The following is a 19,572-nucleotide window of genomic DNA, read 5'->3' on the forward strand; positions in this document are numbered from 1 at the left end:
GTTTCCTTTTCCTTTATTTATTAATTTCATTTATTTTAAGAACATCTTATGGTATTAGCATTAATGGTTTTCTAATGACTTTAACCTCTATACATGCAAAATGTATTTGTTTTATGGAGATTTAATAATACTAAAAATGTATCCTTGTAATTACATGACTTACCTTACATAAATTAAAGATTTGCACTTTATATTAAAAGGCAGCTAGCAAAATATATCACACCCATACATTTACAAACGGTCACTTCAGGCATGCACTGTAAATATTCTGAGTAGACAACTAGTGTACTGAAAACAGTTTGTGATGCTCAGCAGGGAGGTAGAAGTCTAAACAGAAGACTAAAGGGGCTAAAATGATTTGCTTCTTGATGGGCCTTCCCATTGTGGATTTGCTGACATAAAAGGCAGGCTGATGTGGTATTATTGGCCTATTAGTGTCCATCAGGCCCCCGAAGTTCACAGCAGAGCGTTTAATGAGAGGCTTGGGTAACTAGGAACTTGATTTTTTTTTTCTTAAAAAGCGTGATATGCAGGAAGAGGCCTCCCTTTGTAAGGAGGTTGCATCTCACTCTCGCCTATTTCAACACCAAGTGTCAAAATATACATCAGACTTACTCTTTGGTAGCTTAGGCAACCATAGTGATGGCTTCTTGAGGAATAATCTGTAATGTATAATATGTAAAATAAACTATTTAGTTAAGTGTAAGATGAGTTATTCCCCACTTCTCCCTGCCCCCTGAGATTCTTCATTTAGTAATATTCTCGGTATGAATGCTGGGCAGGATGGGAAAGTTTGTTTATGCAGGGTTGACTGCCAGGAAGCATCAATTACGTGTTAATGCAATTACACAAATCACATACATAAATCAGGCCTCTCTAGTGACACACATGGCAGTTGCAGCAAAGCTACGGCAAGACAAGTTAGCGCTGCTTTAATTAACCTTGGTTGGCTTGCTCAAAGCATTGTGCATCAAAATAATACCTAAATCATCAAATAAATATCGGGAAGTAAGCACCTAATTGAGCCAAGATCTTTCTTGATAAATATTTGTTGTTTACCTGCTAATGAGCAGAAATGGATTTGTAAATATGAGTGGAGCTTTCATCCAGTTTTACCATCCAATTTCTGTGAATTTGTTTAGACGTTAGTTTTCCCAAGAATCCTCCACATGATCCTACCCTCGGCCCCTCAGCACCACTGTGGCATAGCGTCATTACAGTCACTCAGCCCTGACCAACACTGTGCACTACAAAGCAGTATGACCTTGGGAACTACATAGAACGGAAGAGGATTAATCGGCATAGGGAAAGACACCAGGCTCATTGGCTCTTATTAGATTTATTAGAGACACCCATGATCATCCCTCTGCATGGTTATGAACGAGTGCCTGATCTGTGTAGACAAGACCTTGCTTTAAAAGGCAATTCTGAAATTAAGCTCCCCCTACAGCACAATGACATTAATGTCCCACTGATAAATTGACCACTAGTTCCTGATGTCCTTTCCTCAGAATCTCCTCATCGTTCTCTCTGGCCCAGCCTGGCGTAGGTGCTGAAATCTAATAGGATGTTGTGCATTTTACATTTGACTACACAAACTAATTATAAGGAATGTGAACACACTCATCCTGTATTTCAGACTTGGTTTCTGATTTTCTTTTTGCCGTTAGGAAAGTCTTTACATTATACCCTAAAATTATTCTAAAATATGTGGAACCTGCCTGAACTAATTACAACCACACAAATACATACAAATCATGCTGTTATTTAAAGGACCTTTTCATTTATTACATTTCTTACCTTACTTACACTGTTTGATTTTCTCATCAGCAGTTAAAGACTGTGTGGGGCCTTAGTTTACTGCCTTATGTCTTAATGTTAAGTTTGAAAGAAAATGCACATAATAGAGCTGGAGGTTCATAGCTTTGAATTAACGTAAGGTTTATAAGGTAGCATTAAATGTTGTCTTTAAAGACCACTATGCTTAAGAGACCTCCATTATTGTATTTCCTATTCAGATAAATGTTCTACATTTCCCAGATGCATTTGTACCTGAGTGCCCATTCAATTAGAAGTCTGAATAATGTAAATAAAACTGAAAGGAAATTAATGCATTGGATCTAAATACTAAAAAGCTGGTTCTAAAATGTAAAAACCTACATGCAGGAAGTCTGCAAGAGCCTGGTTCTGAGGCTGTTTTAATGTGAAAAGCTTATTAAATAAAACAACACCGGCGGATACCATGCTGACTTCTGACAGACAGAGAGCCACACAGCAGAAATGCATCGTTGCTACAAATTATTATTTTTATTATCCTCACCACATTACACCAAATGAACTTGAACCTGTGGCTTACATTCCAACTGGGCTTGCGGCTTCATCGAGTCGCATCTGTGTACCACTTGAAGCATGTAGCTTTGGTGTTTGGGGGAAATTACTAGCTAACAAACCCAGGGGTACCTTTATGATGCTTATGTGGATTCACACAATTCACTTTATTTCCTACAGAGTGTTCTGTGTACAAATCCACAGCTATAGAATGTTTCACTGGGAACTGTACTTTATTAATGTATATATTTTTTTTAACCCACACACTGGTTACTGAAATTAAAAATATCTGGTGTTAGATTATTTTCTCATGCAAAATACTAATTGGAACTTAATTCTTTGTTCCCTCTCCCTTTCGTATTCAATTCTCTCCTACCTCCCTCTCAATGCACTGGTCACTCCTGGCAGTGCCCCCGTCTGCCCCCGAAAATCCCATCTCGACGATCAACGAGACATCAGTCACCCTGGAGTGGAGCCCACCACGGGAGAGTGGGGGCAGAGGAGACATTACCTACAGCATCCACTGCAGGAAGTGCTCGGCTGACAGCAGGAAGTGCAGCCCCTGTGGAAGCGGCCTACACTTTGTCCCTCGGCAGTTCGGCCTCTCGTACGCTAAGGTCCTTGTCACTGACCTGCTGCCCCACACCAACTACACCTTCGACATTGAGGCCGTGAATGGGGTGTCGGACCTGAGCCCCAGCCCCAAACAGTACATCTCCGTCAACATCACCACCAGCCAAACAGGTTGGCAGCCATTTACATTCACCGGTTGACACTGACCCAGTCTCTGGATAAAGCATAACATCTCCTTTGATTTAATAATTTGTTAGTGTGTCTGCATATTTCATATTGTCTTTTTACACAAATGTACACAAATGTTATAATTAATTATCATGGAGAGCTGTGTCTGGTTCAACCACTGTTTTTGTTTTTTAAAGCAGATAATTGCAGTTAATGACCTATGAGGAATTTGCTTTCAGCTTGTAAGGTTATTGTAAGCAACATCTAAATGCTCTTACTAACATTTCAGTGGTGTGGCTTTATTTATTTATTTATTTTTAAAGGCAATTAGGCATTTTATTTATGTTTCCACCAATAATCACACCTATCCCGTGTTTATTTAATGTCCTATTGTGATACTTTCTCACCAGAAAAGGCTCTTGATCAAAAAATTGATTGTTCACATCAACCTGTTTGTTTAAATCCTGGCTGCAGAGTAGCCTTGGTAACCTGAGAATTATCACTGGGCTCACTTCACCTTCAGAAACGGCACATTTAAATATGCATGAAGCATCATCAGCTTTTTACAAGAGCCTGGGAGAGTAATTTAAATTTTAGGGTTGACTAATTACCCAGTGTCAGCAACAGTGAGAGGACAGGAGTTGGGAACAAAAGCTACTCGAAGACAGGTTGTGAAAACTATTACTTGAGAAGAAATGATTAAAAGGACAAATGTCAACCATGCATTTTGTTAAGCTGCTGATGATAGAGAAAATGTGCGAACAGGGTTGTAATTTGTAAGCGTAATCTTGCTGCCATATTAATTAGGAAGCAATCTGTGTAAATGCTATGTTTGTTCAATTATTTTATCAATTCAGGTGTCAGGACCATAGAGGCATTCCTCACTTACTGCAATGTAGTAATTGTCACAAAGAATGTTTTCAGCAATACTACCAGAAAAGGTAGCACCATTTTGTTCAGTCAATGGACCTTTGTGCTTTTTATTCTTATATACAGAAAAGCCATTGCAGCAGTACAACAATTTAACTTTTGTTACATAATATTATTGTGTCCCTGAAGCCCTGACACTTTTTCATTTGCATGATCCTTTGCTTCAATTAATTATCATTTCCTAGCAGCTGCGATCAGTCTCAATGAACAGACTCTGCCTGTCTTGCCTCTTGTTCTAGTGAGTGTGATCCTCAAGGAGAGGAAGAGCAAAGATAGTATTACCCTGGCCTGGCAGGGCCCAGAGAGAGCCAACGGAGCCATCGTGGAATACGAAGTGATCTACTATGAGAAGGTCAGTCATTAGAGGAACCAGTCCAGTTTGCTCCCATTGATTGCTCACATGGGAGACTATCCTTTTCGACTGATTACCTACAGCAGCCTTTTGACCCTTATTAAAAGCAATCCCAATTACGTATAGATGGATGGCCTAAGTCTGTGTAAGTGAGCCACAAGGGTCTGATCATGCTTTTGGGAATCACACACTTTGCTGTATCATGTCTGTATAAGTGTCAAATCCGTCCCTTGATATTTACCTATCAAGGTTTCAGATCATCATGTTCCATGTTTGTTGTACAGGGAAGAGTTGGTTTTAGTGAAAACATGCTACAATGTGGAATCAGTCCTGGCAAGAATAAACAACGACAATAAAACATTTAAGAAATCATTCCTGTATGCTGTATACTGTGATCCTGCTTAAATTACATTCTGCAAAGTCTTTGTTCTGTTATACTCTCGTGAATACACAAATACGAGAAGTCTGTACTCCTAGAGGAACCCATAAGGATAGGTTTTCGAGAATGAGCGCTGCTGATTTATGCAGGTGATTATGGGATATGGCTAGGATATTGAGCACACAGATGGGGTCCCTGGCAATGGGACACATGGCAGCTGGTTTAAAGAGCTGTGTGCACACAGTACTTGAAGTCAGCTCTCTCGTTTAAGCACAGGCAACATGCTCTCTCTGATTCTCAGGAGCTGGTGTACAGGCTCCCGAGTGAGGGCTGTCTTTTATTGAATTTTTTCAAGTTAAAACCCGATTTTAACAGATGGATAGATAGGCATCCTGTGAGGGGTTGCAAACATGTTTAGCTAATGAATCTGCTGTTGAAAGAATACAATCAAGGTCATTGTACAGTTTTTATTAAGAATATGGTTAAAGCAAACAATTCGATTGTGTATGGAAAGGGTAGGGGGGCTTCTCTCAAACATTACATTTGTAGACTCAATTATATTGCTCTCATGCAACAAAATGGAGCATTATTGAACTGTTCCCCCACACTCTAATTCATCGTTTCTTTTACAATGTCTTTACATTATTTAGTTGTTGTGAAATCCAAAAAACTAAAACAAACAACATGTTTGAGGAATTTATATTCATGTATTATGTTATTTGTGTGGCCTTGTTTGTTTGCTGGCATCTACTGTATGGAATTGAATTACCTTGAGGGCATGGGTTTAATGACTTGCTTACATTTCAATTCAAACATTACGAATGACCCACGTTTCTCATTCTCCTCCTGCAGTATAATGAGCTGAACAGCTGGTAAATAAATGTTACCCAAACTAAGAGTGACTGAAAAATGTAAGATGTCAATTATATGAATAACTCCCACAGTGGGTTTAAAAGGTGGATTTTTTTTTTATGAATATAGTGGTGATTAACTCTTAATACAAACACCCTAATCTGCATCATTTTGAATTAACAAACACATGAAAAGTTAGTATTTGTCATTCTGTACTTAAACCTGTGGAATGGGTCTTCTTCAGGGACTCTTTTATGAGTATACCCTTTTGCTAAATGACCATTATTAGGAGTGTTTTTCATACTTGTCAAATAAGCAAAATTAATGGATATATGGGGAGAGTTTATTTTGTGTGACACATTTAATTTGTTTTAGAATTTGTTTGGGCACAGAGCTCACATGACATGTAAAGGAATGCCCTGTCATTTATTCCCTACCCTTTTTTCCTTATTTTGCAGAATCAGAGAGATCAGAACTACACAGTGTTAAAGACCAAGTCAAACAGCATGACAGTAGATGGGCTGAAGCCGGGCACTACGTATGTGTTCAGGGTGAGAGCGAGGACAGATGGGGGCTATGGGAACTATGGAGGCGAGATTGAACTGGAGACCAGCCATGAAGGTGAGATATTGACCTGAAAAGTCCAAGTTCATTGAAGAGGCACTGTATGGAGTAGGCATAGGTTTAAGAGGTGATGCTGACACGTGGGATGAACTGATTGATGAATTTCAAGTTGGACAGTGCCATTCTCCATCAAAGTCCCCTGCAATTCCTGATTTATTTTTTTCCACCAGATTGGGCTTAATTGTAAGACTTCTGATTGTGGCAGAGCCTCGAACTAGTGACTAAGAGCCAGATTAAATCAAAACATTGACCCACCTGCTAATAGTAAACTAAAAACCTGTACAACATAGCAGTTACACTTCTGATTAGAAGAAAGTGGCATCTAACTATAAATGAAGCTGCAACTGAGTACATTTCTGTGGTTTTCTATTGGCGGGTGGGTCAAAGTTTTGATTTAATCCGAGCCTAAATCAGGGGTCGGCAACCCAAATGAGTCGAAGACATTTATTCAAATCAGGTCAACAATACCACATCTAAGGAGCCACAATGCCATTTGAATGACAGACTAATAAGAAAAATAATGGGGCTTAAGCTAAGTCATAATTCATATATTTATTTGCTAAAGCCTGTTTGACCAAAGAGCAGGTTCTAGATGTGAAACGTGCTTTGAACACAATTAATACAAATCAAAAGTGACTTCTGAGCAGTGGGACATTATACTTCCAGCTGTTGTTGTGTGTCTCTCCTTCCGCATTTCATCAGACAAACACCTATCAGCTCAACTCTACAGAAAGTTTGCTTGGGAACTTGTTAATTTATTTAATTAGCAAAGCTTTACTGGATAATATTTATGCCATATGTTTTTCTTACATTATGTAGTATTCATATCATTATTTTTGTTCAGTTGCAATATTATGTTGATGTGTAAACTAGGTTGGAATTGTGAGTTTTCAGGTGATTTTATGTGTGAGATTATCTAATTAACACATATATTGCTCAATTTGACCAGTTTTGTTGCTTGTACTAGGTAGCCTAACTTGAAATGTCAGTAGCCGCAGGTTGCTGACCCCTGGACTAGACCAAACCTACATTGTTGATCTTGCAGAGAGTATTTATTTATTTATTTATTTTTACAACTTGCATTCATTGGCAGCTTTATGTTGTCCCAAGTGCAGTGTTGTAGATTGACATTGCTCTCATTAGAATTCTGATTCTTCGCATACTAAAATGTCGTATGTATAAAAATAGCACTGACAAACAGGTGATCTAATGTATTTACTATGTTTGTGTTGTAAGGAATTTGCAAAGCACATTACAAGATCTGAAAGCATATTTTACCTACTTAGCCAGTATAGTTTTTTTTTGCCAGGTAAGATATGCACATTTCCAAAGAAGGGCCTTTATTTAGATTTTGTTTTGCAGGATAGTATGAACAATTATGCATTGCTGACAGGGATATTTGCACGTACAGTCTATTTATCTGTCACATTTCACCAGCTGTTTTGCATTCTCAGCATCATTCCCACTTGAAGATAAAAATAAGACTACTCTTCTAGACATCTGAAAAGCTGGTGATTGTACCACATTGATATACATTTTATTTAGAGAATTATAAAAATATAGAGTTTTTCTAGTGTCAAACAATTTAATGTTTTAAGGAATCAATGCCAAATATATACCTTTTCTGGAGGGAAGAAAATGTATATTTATATCTATTTATCCTTCCATAGGCACTAATAGGCGCTATCTTGTTAGATACTGTATGTGTGTGTGTGTGTGTGTGTATATATATATATATATATATATATATATATATATAGGTACTGTGTAGTTTTTTTTTAAATGGCAATGGGCCATACACATTGTAAGAAAAATATAACAAAGATGGACAAAAGAAGCTATAGAATGGATCCCAAGAGATTAAAAGAGATCAAGTAGAAGACCACATAAAAGATGAAAAGATTTGCTGGTGTGATGCTGTATATCGAAACAAGTGGAAATTTAATGGAGAGACATCCATCTAGCAGTAGATCGATAAAGGTTAATGTTAAAAAAATATATGTATGTATGTATGTATGTGTATATATACACTCACCTAAAGGATCATTAGGAACACCTGTTCAATTTCTCATTAATGCAATTATCTAACCAACCAATCACATGGCAGTTGCTTCAATGCATTTAGGGGTGTGGTCCTGGTCAAGACAATCTCCTGAACTCCAAACTAAATGTCTGAATGGGAAAGAAAGGTGATTTAAGCAATTTTGAGCGTGGCATGGTTGTTGGTGCCAGACGGGCCGGTCTAAGTATTTCACAATCTGCTCAGTTACTGGGATTTTCACGCACAACCATTTCTAGGGTTTACAAAGAATGGTGTGAAAAGGGAAAAACATCCAGTATGCGGCAGTCCTGTGGGCGAAAATGCCTTGTTGATGCTAGAGGTCAGAGGAGAATGGGCCGACTGATTCAAGCTGATAGAGGAGCAACTTTGACTGAAATAACCACTCGTTACAACCGAGGTATGCAGCAAAGCATTTGTGAAGCCACAACACGTACAACCTTGAGGCGGATGGGCTACAACAGCAGAAGACCCCACCGGGTACCACTCATCTCCACTACAAATAGGAAAAAGAGGCTACAATTTGCACAAGCTCACCAAAATTGGACAGTTGAAGACTGGAAAAATGTTGCCTGGTCTGATGAGTCTCGATTTCTGTTGAGACATTCAGATGGTAGAGTCAGAATTTGGCGTAAACAGAATGAGAACATGGATCCATCATGCCTTGTTACCACTGTGCAGGCTGGTGGTGGTGGTGTAATGGTGTGGGGGATGTTTTCTTGGCACACTTTAGGCCCCTTAGTGCCAATTGGGCATCGTTTAAATGCCACGGCCTACCTGAGCATTGTTTCTGACCATGTCCATCCCTTTATGACCACCATGTACCCATCCTCTGATGGCTACTTCCAGCAGGATAATGCACCATGTCACAAAGGTCGAATCATTTCAAATTGGTTTCTTGAACATGACAATGAGTTCACTGTACTAAACTGGCCCCCACAGTCACCAGATCTCAACCCAATAGAGCATCTTTGGGATGTGGTGGAACGGGAGCTTCGTGCCCTGGATGTGCATCCCACAAATCTCCATCAACTGCAAGATGCTATCGTATCAATATGGGCCAACATTTCTAAAGAATGCTTTCAGCACCTTGTTGAATCAATGCCACGTAGAATTAAGGCAGTTCTGAAGGTGAAAGGGGGTCAAACACAGTATTAGTATGGTGTTCCTAATAATCCTTTAGGTGAGTGTATATATATATATATATATATATTGTAAAACCTTAATTGGCATATACCAAACTACATGGCTGCATATGTGCCTTTGGCAGGGTGGGATAAATCTGTCATAAGAATCAAAACCACAAAGGTATTAATGTACTGATCATGGGGAGCTGGAGTTCTAATTCCATTGCTGGTTCTTCTCACGCCTGACAGACATGCTTGCCATTGGAGACCCCAATCAGCCGACAATCCTGGCAGTGTCCATCGCTGGGGGAATTGTGCTGCTCATCTTTCTTGTGGCCTGCTTTGTTGTGAGTGGAAGGTAAATGTTATTTTTATTTTCTCTCTGTCGATCTCAAATTCTTATTCCATTACAGATTAAACAAACTGTATAGTACTATAAACATAATAACTTGAGGATTAAAAAAGTATTCATTTATACAAAAAAAAGATATATATGGCATGACTTGCAGATCCATAAAGGAACTGCAGTCACAGGAATGAGATGAGGCTACAGGTTTATCTGAAAAGCTTTAGGGCTTTTACTCTGGGAGACCTAATTCTGATAGTCTCATCTCTGCCTTCAGTGAATTTAAGCCCACATCTTAAAACCCTTGATACATTTCAAACAATTGTAGTTAATCTAGCAAGAGAACACCAAATTCTGGTGAATCCAGGTAGGACAAAGGTGCTTTTAAAGTTGTATAGGTGCATCATACATGCAACAATTCATACCTTTTTGGTCAAAAAGCTTAAGCCTGGTAGAAGGAGTAAACCTAATAGAGTGCCTGTATTCTGAAAGTTACCCTTGCTATATAATGACAACGTTACTTAGAAAAAGCTTTGTTTTTACAGCCTTTGGAATATTGTGATTAACCAAAAGAATTGTTAAAATGAGAGTTCAGTTATACCAGTAAAGGTTCAGGGCTTTTCAAAACTAGCAGGGCAAAGTGGTCCCTTGTTGCTGAATCATGATGCCAAATGGACTAATTTCCACTTTGACTCATTCAAGCCAAGCACTGAAAGAAGAATCAAGCAGTGTCTTATTGACTGTTCAATCATTTAATTATATTAAAAGATACATATATGAATAAAAGGTGAGCAGTTTCATTTCAACCATTATCATAAATCCATAGCATTGTTACAAATGCATGAATACACTGACATGTTACGATAGTTGGCCTGAGATCAATGCATTTTGTATTTAGAACTGCCATGGCTACTTATACACATTCAGAGTGAAATATTGAGCACACTACATACTGGAAAACTATTCTAACTGGCCATGTAGGTACATAAGTCTGCCTAAAATGTTTAATTTCTGCAGATGTAATTAATAATTGTATGAAACCAATAGTGGTAAAATAACTAATAAGTATGACCAATCAATCATTCAGACCTTCATTAAATATATTCTGACTTAGATACTGGTGTTCCCTGGAAGGGTTGCAACGTATACATGGGGACTTAACTCCAATTCAATCACCTTGAATGTATTTTCCCAAGGTTAGATCATTGGTCAAAAAACTATTTTTGTATGATTTAACAACACTGTGCAAGTTTTTCTTTCACATAAGTGCTAAACAGACATTGTGACCTCTGATTTACACATTTACACGCTGTCATCATAACTTGGTTTAGGTCCAGCAATGCCAAAGGTTTCTGTACAGTAATCATTTCATCACCAGACTCCAGTTTATCTTAGAAATAATGGAATGTTGAAATGTGTCCATTTCCTTTCCAGTTACAAATCAGACGTAATCCTGTAGTGTCTTGTAAAACCAATAAATTTGGTTGAAGGTGATTGCCTATCAACCTGAGAGCTCTATTCACTATTGTTTCATCTGAATGGAATAAACACTCTATAATTCATATACTGTGTATGTATCTGTGAATATATATACACATACTATTGTGTTTCTTAAGTGCAAATGTATGCTACAATAGACTTGGTGAGGTGGGAGTTGCCATCATCAGGATTTAAAGTGTTAGCTCATTAGTAAGAATGGAGGGGAGCACTAAACACAAGGAGAAGCAGAGGAAAGGCAATTACAGTTTACTGGAGAGGTGCCAGACAAACTGGGTGCTAACCAGGTTTTACAGGGATGTCGATATGTCTTCATAAATTACAAATTCTTCCTTTTTCATTTAGTGAAAACCAAATCAGGAGTGTGTGTATGCGTCTATGTGAAAGGGGGAGGGTTTGGTGAGGAGATTGCAAGAGAAAGGTGCAAAAAGGGAAAATGTTCTGTTTGTTTGCATTTGCTTGATGAAGGACATGTAAAGACCCTCAAAAAAATGGGGTTTATGATTGCAGAGGGTGATCTCCAAAGATCAAAGCACACACTTGAAACAGCGAGCGAGAGAGAAAGAGAAGGAGAATCAGTGCTGTTAGGTGTAATTTGAGCCGTGTGCAATTTGCAGACTGGCTTGGCTTTGATAAATCAGAGAGAATTTTAAGTGAGTAAGGATTTGTGGATTTCTTGTTATGTAGGAGCCTTCTTGATGAAGTAATTGTTTGTGTTGTGGGTTGTATAGCTACTTAACAACAACGCATTTTGTCTTCATCTTGTCGAGGTACAGCCAGGCCCACTGGAACCAGGGTTTGGCACATATGTAGGGTTGATTTCCCATCTGCTTTGGGGACTTGGGATACCTTATGGCACTTGTACATCTGAATGTCATCTCCTTAGTCCTCATCTGCTGCTAATTAACCTTAGCAAGGCCTTTTCTTCCTAGCAAGGGAGTAGAAAGAGAAAAGGAACACGATTCAAACACCTCACCTTTAAATACAGCGTGCAGATTACACAAAATACCTCTATTTTGTTATGTAAAATATTCTTGAATGAATATGAATATACATATATACATATACATATATGTATATACACATATATACACACACTATATATATATATATATATATATATATATATATATATATATATATATATATCTCAATACTCATAATAAACCAAACAAAAAATAATAATATATATACACACACAGAGCTCTGGAAAAAATTAAGAGACCACTCCAAGTTCAGTAATCAATATGTGTGTATATACAGTGAGGGAAAAAAGTATTTGATCCCCTGCTGATTTTGTACGTTTGCCCACTGACAAAGAAATTATCAGTCTATAATTTTAATGGTAGGTGTATTTTAACAGTGAGAGATAGAATAACCCAGAAATCCAGAAAAACGTGTTTCAAAAAAGTTATAAATTGATTTGCATGTTAATGAGGGAAATAAGTATTTGATCTCCTATCAATCAGCAAGATTTCTGGCTCCCAGGTGTCTTTTATACAGGTAACGAGCTGAGATTAGGAGCACTCTCTTAAAGGGAGTGCTCCTAATCTCAGCTCGTTACCTATATAAAAGACACCTGTCCACAGAAGCAATCAATCAATCAGATTCCAAACTCTCCACCATGGCCAAGAGCAAAGAGCTGTCCAAGGATGTCAGGGACAAGATTGTAGACCTACACAAGGCTGGAATGGGCTACAAGACCATCGCCAAGCAGCTTGGTGAGAAGGTGACAACAGTTGGTGCGATTATTCGCAAATGGGTGAAGGACTGAAATCCTGCAGCGCCCGCAAGGTCCCCCTGCTCAAGAAAGCACATGTACAGGCCCGTCTGAAGTTTGCCAATGAACATCTGAATTATTCGGAGGAGAACTGGGTGAAAGTGTTGTGGTCAGATGAGACCAAAATCGAGCTCTTTGGCATCAACACAACTAGCCGTGTTTGGAGAAGGAGGAATGACCCCAAGAACACCATCCCCACCGTCAAACATGGAGGTGGAAACATTATGCTTGGGGGGTGTTTTTCTGCTAAGGGGACAGGACAACTGCACCGCATCAAAGGGATGATGGACGGGGCCATGTACCGTCAAATCTTGGGTGAGAACCTCCTTCCCTCAGCCAGTGCATTGAAAATGGGTCGTGGATGGGTATTCCAGCATGACAATGACCCAAAACACACAGCCAAGGCAACAAAGGAGTGGCTCAAGAAGAAGCAAATTAAGGTCCTGGAGTGGCCTAGCCAGTCTCCAGACCTTAATCCCATAGAAATCTGTGGAGGGAGCTGAAGGTTCGAGTTGCCAAACGTCAGCCTCGAAACCTTAATGACTTTGAGAGGCTCTGCAAAGAGGAGTGGGACAAAATCCCTCCTGAGATGTGTGCAAACCTGGTGGCCAACTACAAGAAACGTCTGACCTCTGTGATTGCCAACAAGGGTTTTGCCAGCAAGTACTAAGTCGAAGGGGTCAAATACTTATTTCCCTCATTAACATGCAACTCAATGTATAACTTTTTTGAAATGCATTTTTCTGGATTTTTTTGTTGTTATTCTGTCTCTCACTGCTAAAATACATCTACCATTAAAATTATAGACTGATCATTTCTTTGTCAGTGGGCAAACGTAAAAAATCAACAGGGGATCAAATACTTTTTTCCCCCACTGTATATATACTGGTGCCAATGAAAAATAATCAGACGTACTTATTCACGGAAACAATTTTAATGTGTTCATATTAAGCAGCTTGTGTAATGCCCCCCATCTGAAAGCCATATAAACTCACACAGGAACATGTAGCTTAAACTGCTCATAATTGGTAGTAAAAGGATGTAGATTCCATGTTTTTCCTTTTCTTTATTCCCCCTACTTAGAATATTGAGTAAAACCTGCATATTTTGTTGTCGCATTCATCTCAAAAATTTGATACATTTCTCATCATGGTATGGATGGTAATGCATTTGCAAACAATGCAAATTTATTACAGTTAGTAAAAGTGTTTGACATATCACATACATCTGCACTATCCACCATCAAGTCAGATATTTCTCCATTTACGTCACAGGGATTTACAGGGGATCCTCTTGAGTAAATGTTCTTTACATATGACAATTGCTTTGTGTGAAACTACCTGTGACAATGAATTGGGATTTACACACAGTCAACTTCCGTATCGACATCGACATCTGAGTTCCCCAGAAAATTCAAGGCTACGCATGGAATCAAAAACAAACATGGATAAATCTTGATTACACACGGGACTGTTTTCTCGAGTAAATGTCCAACACGCATATAAACTGGCTCTATGACAGTGGGCAAAGTTTCACTGTTACATCAACATCCATCCTGTTTAGGTGGTAAATCTGATTATCTGAATTTATAAATTAATTCTGCCATTCTTTTACAAATGTAAGACCATTTGGGCTTAGTCTGCACTTATTCCATCATGGCTTGAGTAATGCTTCAGCAAAAATCTCTTATTTCAGCGATTTGTAATTTATCCCCCAATCACTTAATTTACCTGGTAAATAATTTCAAGCTTTAGATCTGGGGGTTGGCAGTTGATGATGATTGAATACACAAATATTGGGGCTGTGTTTTGTACCAAGCTAATTTGAACAGTTGAATTATTTACAGCTGTGAGCAATACTAGGGAAATTATTTGATCTGGCTGTGTTGAAGTGCCTCTAAACATGGAGAATTAAAAAAATGGTATCCAATCTCTAAATGTCAGACCAGTTAGTTTCACGTATCTGGCTCCACAGCTTTTATGAACGGGTAGTGTAGTGCAGCTAAACATGCCTAAATGTATTTGGAATGGATATTTCTCAAACAGCATATGTTGGGAACTGCTTACAGCTATGCAGCCAAGTCCTGAAAGCAGACAGTGCAATGTTTGTAATCAGCTACTACACATTCACTTTAATTGTTGTTTTTTAATGAACAAGTTTAAGTTCCTGAATATCCTTTATTTTGTATTCTTATCTATGAAAGATGAAGTGATGAGCATCTCTGTATTTTTTTAGCTATGTCCATAGATCATAGAAACCCTATTTTCAACACTCCTTGTCAAAGAGATTGCTTTTAACAGTTAAATAATTTAATCTTCTTCAAATTTATATTTGGTATTCCTAACAATTCATGTTCCATTGTCATCTCTGTGCACCTTCAAATGTGGTAGCAGGTGCAAAGGAGATTCATTCCAGAGCCAGGCAATTATATCAATGCTGTTGTTCATGTCATGGACGCCTCACTTAAAATGTAGAAAGAAAATGGAACACCAGCAATGGAAATGCATTAAAATGAGCTATAAATGGGTATTTCATAACTTCTCCGGGAGATGGGATTGGAATTGTCCTTTTTTTAAATGCTAAGGACCCAACCTCACCCCTGGGACTCATGACTGAAAAAGTAATCAGCAGCTGGACCTGATATTCTTTATCATGATCTATTCTAGAGGGTACAGTGTGCTTGTGCGTCCCTATTCACTATTTTTCCTTTCATGTGTGACTTCAAATCTTTTTTATTTTTAATGTATTTTCTGTGGATCCATTTACTACAACCATACATTGGGAAATGCAAAGTTAAAGCTGAACAGGATCTGCATAATCTTCACTGCTCATTCCAAACTGGGGAAAGTAGCATGGATTCTCTCTCCTTGCTTAACCTTCTGGTTTGCAGCCTATGATAGCCCGTGCACATGGAAATCGCCGTAGATCACTGTTCAATGCCACTTGGTTACCCAGGAATCCATCATCTCGAGTCTCCTAAGACCAATTCTCAACACTGCCTTTGAATGCTGGGGAGTACACAGCAGAAATGTTCTATGGTAACTCAAGCATCCCAGAACAGTGAAGTAGAAAGAGAAAACAGCTGGTGGTGCTGCAGGGGGCTCCTGTGGTGAGAATCAAATAGCGTTCACTTCCTCTGCAGATATTTTTCCAAGGCAGCCATGCAGTAGATGTTTCTATAATATTAATCCCCCACCTCCCATTATTTTTTGTCTGCTTTTTTGTAGAAATGTCCTTCCACTCTTGAATTTCTCAATTTAGATTGTTTTTTTAGTATTTAGCATTTGTTTAAAAACACAAAATACAAGTGAGTATTTTTTGGTTTGTAAAACTTACATTCAGTACAAAGGACATGCAGAAATGTGGGTTTACCTGCATTGTTGCTATAGTCCTCGTTTGGTTTGTTGTTAAATGATTGGCCCATAGATTTTTTCCATGAAGGGAGCTTACTCTTTCTAAGTAAATTTGATTTCAAATTAATCAAGTCATTCTTTGAGCCCCACCATACTGTATGGGCTAGTAATTAGGGCAGAATATATCTGAATCCACAGGAGAGACCTGTATGATTAAAACATTTTGGCACTATTTAATGTTTTGCAGTGTTAATTCTGGCTGTGTCTTGAGGCATGTTGGCTGAGAGAGATATGAAAACTCAAGCGACTGGCATACGATAAAGTTAGCAGATGGCTTTGTTCACTGTGCTGTTCCTTTCTTTTTTTTCTCCTTCTTTTCTTCAAGAAGCAATTAAAATGTGTCAGTTCACTGCTAATGTTTTACTTTATACTTGGTTACCTCATTGGAATATTTTAATATCTGCCAAATGCTGTGCTAGTTAGGACAGGTGTCTTTTTACCGGTGGATAGATATGCATCATTTGCAAGTCTAAATTTCCTAATCGCCAAGTTTAAAAGTACAAAAAGACTAAAAGAAAGTCACCTGGAAGCTAAGAAACTTTATACTGTTTGTGGATTCAGCATTTGCCTTTTGTTTATAATATATATATTTCATATACTATTGTGGTACCTTCAATCTAGGCAAATGGGTGTTACCTGAATCAGTACATTCAAGAGTTGTACAGAAAAAGCTGTTGATTATATTATAATGCTTTTACTACAGTTATCTGGGAAAATTGCTTGCTAGTTTCAGTTCCTTGCCATAAAGAGGTGACTAAGATTGAGCCGTCTTTGTAATTACAAATTAAACCTGTGAGGAAGGCTTTCCGCACTCAATTGTGCAGCATCAAACCTTTTGTCATTACGGGTTCTTACGGTAACAACACTACATCTGTCAGAAGCCTTGGGATATTACTGTTAATGACATATGTTAATGACATATGTGATAAAAGTATTGGCTCTTTGAACCATGTGTAGGAGCGCAGGATCAGAGCACGGAAAATAATATTTCAATAAATGTACATGTCAAATCTGGACAAACGGTTAGCCTCCAGGTGATCGTGCTTAGGGAGTATAATAAAGGATATGAGGAAGCAGATGCTCTATTGAAAATTAATGCAGGTGAAATAAGCTAGCCTATAGGACCTCGCTGACAAATCTGCCTGAGTGCTGCCTGAGAATTGTAATAGCAGAGGAAAGTCACTCCAGTTCAGCACAATTTGAATTATATTGCATTTTTTTAAGTATGCAACAAGACTACTAATGTAGCCAGATTTCCTGTTTTCTGAACTTTTTTGATTAGTATAAAATCTCCACTGCTTTACATTACATATACAGCTCTCATATACCCCAGATTTCAGTATGGGTGATATTATTTAAGTGTTTTGTACCCAGTGTAAACCAGGATTTTTAACTGTATTATAACTGGAAATTTAGCTGCTTTTGCAATAAGGCTGCAATGATTATATTTAAAAAAAACACCAGATCCTCATGATTCTACATGCATCGAAGCGCCTAGTAGAAGAAAATAGTATGCAATCGAGGCGATTGGGGGCCGCCCCTGTAGCTCCTGGAAACAAAGGCGTATGCATTGAGCCTTCACGATATAGCCCCCCACTGTAGTCTATGGAACAACTACTGCAGGTCCCTGTTAGAGGCATAAAAACGCTGCTTTATCCTATGCTTTCCCGGCCCCCCCCAGAGGTTTGCATTCACTCGCTTCAGCCTTGTTTCTCTTGGCTCCCAGGGGCCGCATACTGCAGGTTTTAACCCTCTGGCTCTGCGCCTCCAGAAGCCGATATGCCCTTGTTTAAGCCTTACATCTCGCAGCTTCCAGGTGCCACACACAGCACATAAAATGCAAGAAATGGAGTGCTGTAATAGACAAAACTGAGACCAGTAAGGCTAAAGCAATAGCCTTTCGGGTGTAAAAAAAGAAAAGTTATGGCAACAAGGGTTAGTTGCAGCTATTACATTTGTCACCTCATTGATCAGTGAATTAAAAGGGTCTAGAATTGTGGCCTTGTTTCTCATGGGTTCTGGGAGATATCCTGTCCAAGCAGATTAAGGGAGAACACTGAGAGTGAGCAGCAAAGAGCATAGCTAATTAACAACCACAGCACTTTCAATTGACAGTTCCACACGGGCTAAGAAAGAACTGTAGTATGAAATGTACTGGTCTCTCATCTGACTCTTTTGTATAAGAGTTCCAGTCAGTTATTTTTCCTTCCCTCGATGTTGAACACTGTAAAACGCCCCAGTGCAATGAGATTTAGCTAAGGGGTGTCTATTGAAAATCCTTAATTTTTTTCAGGAGTGTATTGAATAGGGAACATAAAACCTACATTATGTATATATATGTAGATATATTATGTAGTAACCTCTCATCTCCTGTGCCTTCAATTACAGTAATGAATAGTTACAATAATTAATCATTTTTTTTTTTTTTTACACTGAGAAAATACAAGCTTGGTTTAAAGTGATGCACTATCATGGGTTTGCTAATAATCGGCTTTTATGGGACTGCAGCAAATATGTAGAGGATATAATCTGGCAAGGAACTACATAACTGAAAGCTGCAAGTAGTGAAGGATGGAGAGAGAGAGCGAGCTGCTCAGTGTACAATCTTTGTCATTTTTGCATAATGGTTTGTTTGTCTCATCCTCTCGTTATGTTTTACATTTCAGACACCTTATGGTCTGTTTTAAGAGTATAATGATAACGTACATAATGTTTTGCTGTAGCTCTTTAGCAGACGTAAAGTGTGTAGTGTTGATTAACAGTAATCTCCAGACCCACTCATTCTGATTAAAGTCTTGAAATAAAAGAGCAATTCCTTTGGTCCAGCTCCATCTTATTAGCTGTAAGTCACACAAGAGATGATTAGAAATTGTCTGATCTTCCTAAAGCATTCTCCCTTCCATACAAATCGAGGCTGCATTAGTGTAACCAAGGGATTATATAGCAGGTCTTCTAAAAGGAAAGCATTAGTGATACATGTTTTTAATTTTGAATTGTACAAACCTCACTAATACTAATTGCATAAAGAAGGTCACCTATTTTTCAACTCACTGCTGTAATGTATCCCCAATCTCTAAGAGGCATCCAAACACCCATGCGTTTCTTTTCACGGGGATGTAGCAAGCTGTATTGATACGTCAGTAA

The 19,572-nt window shown here is 38.4% G+C and overlaps 1 protein-coding gene across 1 annotated transcript in view; it reads left to right on the forward strand.

The window, feature by feature from the left end:
- epha4b (eph receptor A4b) overlaps nucleotides 1-19,572 on the forward strand; it is a 110,352-nt gene that overhangs the window by 57,544 nt on the left and 33,236 nt on the right. The window contains exons 5-8 of the mRNA XM_066708978.1: nucleotides 2,737-3,072; nucleotides 4,239-4,351; nucleotides 6,041-6,203; nucleotides 9,642-9,750. Coding sequence (XP_066565075.1) covers nucleotides 2,737-3,072; nucleotides 4,239-4,351; nucleotides 6,041-6,203; nucleotides 9,642-9,750 — 721 coding nt within the window. The remainder of the gene's footprint in view (nucleotides 1-2,736; nucleotides 3,073-4,238; nucleotides 4,352-6,040; nucleotides 6,204-9,641; nucleotides 9,751-19,572) is intronic.

The sequence above is a fragment of the Amia ocellicauda genome, chromosome 7 (genome assembly GCF_036373705.1).
Source record: "Amia ocellicauda isolate fAmiCal2 chromosome 7, fAmiCal2.hap1, whole genome shotgun sequence".
Taxonomy (NCBI): Eukaryota; Metazoa; Chordata; class Actinopteri; order Amiiformes; family Amiidae; genus Amia; species Amia ocellicauda.